General features: G+C 39.7%; 1 protein-coding gene across 1 annotated transcript in view; it reads right to left on the bottom strand.

Annotated features, from left to right (window-relative positions):
• Positions 1 to 1,312: 1,312 nt before the first annotated feature.
• SEC23A (SEC23 homolog A, COPII coat complex component) overlaps positions 1,313 to 7,797 on the bottom strand; it is a 37,268-nt gene continuing 30,783 nt past the window's right edge. Inside the window, exons 18-20 of the mRNA XM_054971953.1 lie at positions 4,311 to 4,466; positions 3,258 to 3,323; positions 1,313 to 2,334 (exon numbers count right to left, since the gene is read on the bottom strand). Of these exons, the coding sequence (XP_054827928.1) occupies positions 2,245 to 2,334; positions 3,258 to 3,323; positions 4,311 to 4,466 (312 nt within the window). The 3' untranslated portion in view covers positions 1,313 to 2,244. The remainder of the gene's footprint in view (positions 2,335 to 3,257; positions 3,324 to 4,310; positions 4,467 to 7,797) is intronic.

Genomic DNA, 7,797 nt, shown 5'->3' with positions numbered 1-7,797 from the left:
ATAAGTGGGAGACCAGCAAGGACTTGCAAGAGAGAGGAATCTCATTTTCTCCTCCCTATTTCCTCTTTCTCTTTCCTGCAAGTCCCTAGTCTCTTCCATTTTCCCGCTTCCTTCTCTCCTTTCTACTCACTCGTTAACCTACCTTTACCTGACTTCCTGCCTTCAGCTTTCCCTCCTTCCCTCCCACTGGCATCCTCTCCGAGAAAACTTTGGCTGAGTTGTGCAGTGCCAGTCACTTGACCAGGACCTGTTGTGTGGTGCCAGTTAGACGCAATTGCCTGACAGGGAATCCTCACAGACTTGCAGGGGCCACTTCATTTCCGCTTATATCCCCTTCCTACCATTTTTATCTCGTTCTTTCCTCCTTGCAACCCCCATATGCTCACCTTTCCTTGCTCCCTTCTCCCCTTCCCATGCACCAACCAACCAACCTTTCATCTGTGCCCAATCTTCAGCTATATTTACTATTTATTTTGTTTACACTCCACTTTTCTCAACAATGAGGACTGAAAGAAACTTAGATCATTCTCTTCTCCTCCATTTTTTGTCACAAAAGCCTAGTGAGGCAAGTTAGGCTGAGAATATGTAACTGGCCCAAGATCACCCAACGAGCTTCCATGACAGTAAAAATTCGAACCTGGGCCTCCCAAATCCTAGTCTGAAACTCTAGCCACTTCAACACACTGGCTTTTGTGAGATGGCTGCGACTGAACAGTAGCAAGTAGCCGAGTCTAGGTGAGCCATGTGGTATAATGTCACCCAACAGTTGCTGTCAGGCCTAGTCCTCCCTCAAAGGCTAAACAGGCCTGGAAAGCGCGCGCGCACACACACACACACACCACCTTAACTGACAGAAACAAGATTTGAAGGCTGTTGATGATAATATAGTTGCCTAGCAACAGCCACTGAGGACATTCTTTTTTTTAAGCTATAGATGCTCCTATTATTTGAGTGGAGGGTTAAACATTCGTTTTTTGCTTTTTTTAGATTTCAGATTTTCATGCAAACCTAGGGCTTCAGATTTGTAGAAAGATCTGTCTTGTCTGTCCATGGCTCTAATGTCTGACTTTAAGTGTCCATAAATTTGGCCATGTTGAGAATTAGATATATTGATAACATACTACAGCCAGGCCATAATATTAGCCAGGCTGCGTATATAGGTAGGGATTAACCAAGAGGATTTTACTGACTGAGAAGTTGTTACTGAATTTGTTTATATAGAAAAAGTTTTTATGCAAGCATCTTCTCTATATAAAAAATTTTTAATAATAAAAGGTAAACATTTGTTTACAAGAAAAAAAGGCACAAAGAAGAGTATTAACTAGATTTATTACAATTATACCATATACTATATAACACTGTTTCAACAAGAATTGCAACCTGCATAATTGATAACAGAACAGAATCAGAACAAAACAAAACACCACAGTGTCATATCATTATATGGCTAATATAAAAGTGTACTTTACTTGTGGAAACTTGTATCAGTATCATGTTTTTTGTTTATTATGCTATACTGTATGTAGTGTTTTCCTCAGCTGAGACAAAAGTGCAGGTATAGGATTTTATTAGGATTTCTGTTTGAAAGCACTCAGGTTTGATTAATTGTAGCAATTACAGGCTTGGCCAAATATTATCTAGAAGATTGTCCAGTTACCCAGTCTTGAAGCAGACAATTCAGTTTCTGCTTCTTCAAATACAAATAGTGGAAGGGTCTTCTAACAAAAAAAAAGTTTTTCAAAAACATCAACATATTGCTGGTTACTGCAGAAAATAAATATTTTAGAACACCTCAGAAAGTTGAAGGTATAACATTTTGTAATTTTTTTGTTCTCCAGCCAAAAGGAATAAATGTGAGTATTCCACAAGGTAAATCATGAAAGCCCAGTATTGACAATGGATCTTCTTTATAACATTTACCATGTCTTGCAGTACATGTCAGAGTAATATTTTCCACACCATTATAAAAGATAATACAAAGTTATAATCAATGGACTACAACAAATTGAAACAACATGGCAACCAACAGGATTTATTCCTCTCTAACTGTATCCCAATTTAATTTTCAGAATTACAGTTTGTATTTGGGCCTTGACAATGAATGTTCAATTGAGAACTACATTTTTTAAAATGTAGCTAGGCAGCTTGCATACATCAGAGCATTTGTTTTACAATTACATATAATGGGAAATAAAGCTGAAATGCAGTTTCAGCTTGTCTACATCTGTTCCATTCCACACCCCTTCAGGCAGCACTTGATACAGCCAATTTCTTCAAATGGTCCATGAAGACTTGCAGGCTGACATCATCCGTAAGAATAGGTGCCCCAGATTCCTATTGGTGAAGGGTAAATATTAGGTCACATTCATTATGGAAAACTACCTCTTAAGTTTTCCAGAACTTCTTGTGTGATAACCAAGGTGCATCAATGGGAAGCCCTACCATTTTAATGATTTAGCAAAGTATCAGCTGCAAATGGTATGCCCCAAAGTTCATTTTACATTAAAACTGACATGCTGGGTCAGACCAATGCCCCACTATGGTAACAGAGTGCTATCAACACAGACTAGTCAGATGCTCCAAGAATGCTCATAAGCATGTTTGATAGACATAGCTAATGTTTAGATATTTGGAACCCTTTTATAGATACTTATGTATAGAATTACCAATAGTGCTTTCATAGACAGCACTGTTTTCTTTTTTTTGTTTGCTTTTTTAATTTGTTTTTTGTCTGTTTTTGTTTTGTACTAAAAAAAGAAAAAAAATAGCTTGTTTGTCCCCACTGAAGATACACAGCTTCCAAAACTGGGGGCACAAGCTTTACCTGTCAAGACTACGTGATGTATTTTCCCCATATAGTTGTGTAATTTGTCATCAAATACTAAGACAATCAAACATTATACAAGCTTTTGGTGGTCTTTATCATATCTCCAGCTTCCTTGGCAAAACTGGTACTTTCTGCTTTTAATACAATGAAGAACTGAAGAATGATTGCCATCCCATCTGCCTAACTATAAGTAAATTAAAGTTTTGACTCACATGGCAAACTTAGCATTTCTAGATCATACATGAGGATTATTTATTTCTAGGGATTTCAAAACATCAATAAAGTTATTTCCATAATCGGAATAGTGAACTGTTGGTGTTATTTAACAATTGATTTTTATCAGGAATCACCACTTTGAAAAAAAATGCAGGAACAAAAAATTAACATCCTTTCAATTATCTGAGTTTTGATTAATCATATGAAAACTTACCTGTCCCCAAGCATACATATTGTTATGAGTCTGGGAAGGATTTACTTTCGAAAGAAGAAAACGAGCCTTTGATAAAAAGAGAAGAAGGTTATTCCCCTAAGGAATCATTAAAACGGTTCAAGTTATTACTTTTATAGCTTAAATGTATCAGTTTCACTGAATGAGGGTAATCATTATATAACCTGCAGGTTGCATGCTTCCCTAAGGGAGTAACTATGTAGCCTACAGGCTGACAATTCTGGTTATCTTTTCTTTAAAAATATTTTTAAACCTTTTTGTTTTCATTAAACTTTCAATTAATGATACAATTATTTTCAAGGGCTGGAAATCCACACTTTCCAGAATCCTAGAACAGCAGCAGGTTCACCAGGCATAGTATGGTCTTCCAACACACAATGCATTTCTAATACAGCCCTTCATACAATGCCCACCCCTAGCACAGAATGTTCAATGGAGTTTTCAGGTTGATGATGATTCCTATTTTTAATCATCCACACAAATTATGAGATGCCAACTGAAAGATGGCAAAACAGCGATAAAGCTTCACATTAAAAAAACGATAAAATGAAAATTATAACAAAGGAATCCTCATTAGGCAACAAATTTGGAGTTATAATACATGACATCTTCAAATCATTATTCTTTTAAATATCAAAGGAGAAGTATAAATGGGTTTACACTGTCATATACAGTGGACTGACATGTTCCCAAGTAGCAGTAGTATGACTTGAGATTCCAACTTGATGAAGTGCTCCTGTGTGGAGCATAGGAGAAGGTATATCATCTGTACAAACAGTTGAAAAAAGAATGTTGTGGTCTGTCCAAATCACTCAGAGAAGTGAAACTAGCCCAAGGCCAGGAACATGCAATGGCTGCTTAAACCTACTCTTGCATCTGCAGTCCAATACAAGAACACACCTTTAGTTCAGTGTGCCAGGTGGAGACTCACAGTTCATATGCCTTTCATAGGTATGACATAAAAATTTATCAAGGCAAGATCACTACAAGATAAGTTATACCGACATGATTCTATAAAGCAAAACATTTATTTACCTGACTACCCCCATGTTCTGTATCAATGTATCGTGGCATTGGAAATCTGGAATGGAGAATTTCCTGTGCGTCATCTGCTGGAGCTTGAAGCAAATGGCGGAAGTTTTCATACTCAGGCATGTCCTGGTAGCCTGACTTCCGCCATTGAGCTATGGTCTACAAGGCAATAGTTTACAGCTTTTTTAATGAAATAAAACAAAACTGAGAAATCTTATGAAAAAGTCAAATATTTTAGTACTGATCATGACTAGGGGTGTGCAATTCAGTATTCCGAGCTGAATATATACCCAAATAATACCTTTCCTGTATTATTCAGGTATATTCAGCATACTCAGATAAATCCAAATATGCCAAATATTGGATTTTCAAATAATCCAGAATTATTTGAGTTTATCTGGGAATCACTGCACCAGCCATTTTAAAGCTGACTGGCTTGTTTTTCCCTGACTTTCTCCCAAAGCAGACAGCAGGGAGAGGGGGCGTGAAGCAGGAGGGAGGGGGAGTGAGAGAGTGAGTGACCAATGGGATATGGTGTTGGCCAATCACAAGGAGTCTTTGACAGGACAGCCTTTTCCAAATTCTTGCAACAACATAAAATAAAGCCTTGCTTAGAGCAAACTCTATTTTAGAGTGAAATTTCTGGAGTGTGCTGTTGAGTGATCTTGGCCTCTGGCTGCTCTGGGAGTCTGCCTTTTGGATTAGCACAGCATTTTGGATTCTGTGTCTTTTGGATTACTTTGGGGCCTACTTGGACCACCTGAAGAACTCCTGCATGCCTGGAGAACCAACCACCTGAGGAACTGCTGCTTGGTTTGAGATGTCGTTAGGTCATTCCTAGTTTGGGGGGGGGGGGTGTTGGTTTGAGGAGGGGAGTAAGAGAAAGGGGCAAGCTTTTTCTTTCTTTTTAAACTTTCTTTTAAAAGTCTGTCTTTTTTTCTTTGTGGGGGGGTTGGGGTGGTGCACTGCTTTTGGGTTGCTACAGCTCCATGGTTATGGTTGTTTTAATTCTTTGCCCTGTTAGAGAGGGGGACTTTTGAATTTAGTTTTCTGCTGTTTAAAAATGTATTTGGTAGTGCTTTTCTTTAGTTTGTTTTTGTACTGATTTTTCCCCATTTAAATCTTTCTTTATAATCTTATTACCTTGGTGGAAGTTGTTTGCTTGGGGCGGGGGGCTGAATGTTGGATTTTTTCATTTAATATTTAAATGGTTCTTGCTGGGAAGTTCACTGAAGATTGTTTTTTGCTTGTGTTCTATGGGTGGTGTTTGATTGCCGTTGCAGGGGGTGTTTCTTTCTTGTGTTCTGTTCTTGGTTGGTGCTGCTGTGGAGGGTTCTTTTGCTTGTTTTCTGTGGTTGGTGTGTGTGTGATATTTGCTGCGGGGTTTTTTTGCTTGTTGGTGTTTGGTTATTTAAAGAGCTGTATTGTTGTTATTATATATTTAAAAGTTGCTGTTGTTTTTCTGAACAGCTGTTGTTGTTGCCTGCAGTAGTGTTTTGGGGTGCTCTTTCAGTGGATGCAGCATATGCAGGCCAAGAGAGGCACCCTGCCAGCAGAAGAGAAGGACAGGGAAAGGCGCTCTGATACTTCCTGCATATCCCCTTCTCAGCAGGGTTCCCCCACAGCCATCTCCCAGATGTCTCTGGAGATGGATGCCACGGGGGATGCACTCAGCTCCTCTGGACACACGAGGTACACAAGCCAGGATTCAGCAGAGGCAATAGTCAGGGACTGCCTCTCAGAGCCCTACGAGTTGTGTACCATCTGTCCTCCGAGCTACTGGGCCAAAAAAGAAGGGTCTTGCCAGACCTCTCTCGTGTGACTCAGAGGCTCCTCTCATGCCCTCTGACAATCATGCAGAGTGAGCGCGTCTTCTCCCACACAGGCAACATCATCAGCCTTCATCGCATTCGCCTGCAGCCCTGGAGAGTTGAACAGGTGGTCTTTCTGATGGTCAACTTGCCATTCTTTAATTTTCCAACTCCAGTCTTTTGAGAGTGAGTGAAATGAGTACATTCCCCTTATGCCTGCATCCTCTCTCCGTCTATGTTAGAAAAGTGCTCTTCCCAAAACTTAAAACTTAGGTAGAAAACCTGCAGGAAGTTTATCCAATTGGCATATCATATAAAATCCACATTTTCAACTTGGAATCACCCCCTACCAAAAAAACACTAGCCCAGCCAAAACCATCATTGGATTGTGACACAATTCAGTGCAGAAAATTAAGAAAAGCAGCACCAAGATGTTGCTCTCTTGCCACTGGAACAAGAAGAGAGATGTTAGGGAATTTACACCATGTATGTGCCAATACTTTAAAATAAGTAGAAACAAAACCCTCAGAAAAATGACGCTAGTGCACATGCCATTGTGTTGTGTTTACAGGGGTGGGAGGGAACACGAACACAAGGGATGAAGGGCAGTTTCTGCAACTCTGTCTATAGGTTCTTCTGAGCCAGTGAGTGACAGCATAGGCTGCAGAGAGAGGAGAACTTGGGTTACACAAATTTATCCCCGCTTTTCACTTTCTGAAGCCTTCTATAAGAGAGAGATCTTCTACTAAGTTAGTAAATGTGTTCTAACTTGCTTGCCATTGCCAGGACTGGCTGGCTGTGCTTGAGCAAGGTTGGTGGTTCTTCTGGGCATTTGAAGTTGGTACTTGGTTCTGTTCTGTTATCACACTGGCCCTGGGTTCTGTGAGTGACAGTGGTTTCATTGGGCTTGCAACAGTGTCCCTTGCTTCATTTTGTATCTCCTGGGATTCTCTGGTTTGGCATTGGTTCTGCTGGGCTTTCTCAGTTCATCTTGCATTGGGGCTAGCTTTTGGGCAGGGGTTGCCCCTGTGTGTTTGGAGTCTGGTTAAGGTTTCTTTGCCCTGGAAAGCCTTGGAATTTTCCCCCATAGGGAACTCAGGGCACCTTGTTCAGGGGCCCACAGACTTAGACCCCTTGGTCCAATCTTTTTGAAACTTAGGGTGTTGGTAGTAGACAGGAAAGGCTGGGTTCTCTGTAATTTTGGAGGAGTTTGCACAAAAAACAGGGTCCCCCACAGCCTCCTGGATAGGTTCCTCCATAGGGAATAATGGAACCAAATATATTAAGATTCCCAAATAAAACCCAGATCGGAATATTACATCGGTATTTTTGGACTCTAATATCCAAAATACTGAATGTACATGGTATTCCAGATACCTAAATCCAAATAATATGAGGGGGAGAGTTAGTCCACACCCCTAATCATGACACTATTTTAAGTTGATATTGAGAGTGTGCTATTACTTAAGATACTCTATTACAGCCTGAATAACAACTGTATCATATGAGAATCTGTTTCAAGCAATAGTTCTTTACGTCTCAAAGACAGATGTATCTCTCTTTCATTATACCTAACCTATTTTCTTTGATGGACAACCATAATAAACTTTCAAAGACAAAACTTGCATAATACCCTTTTTATCTGGACCAACTAAAATATCACAACAAAGCCTGTACAT

Source organism: Eublepharis macularius, chromosome 2 (genome assembly GCF_028583425.1).
Source record: "Eublepharis macularius isolate TG4126 chromosome 2, MPM_Emac_v1.0, whole genome shotgun sequence".
NCBI classification, from domain to species: domain Eukaryota; kingdom Metazoa; phylum Chordata; class Lepidosauria; order Squamata; family Eublepharidae; genus Eublepharis; species Eublepharis macularius.
Note: the sequence above shows the minus strand (reverse complement) of the source record. Positions and strands in the feature narration are given on the sequence as shown.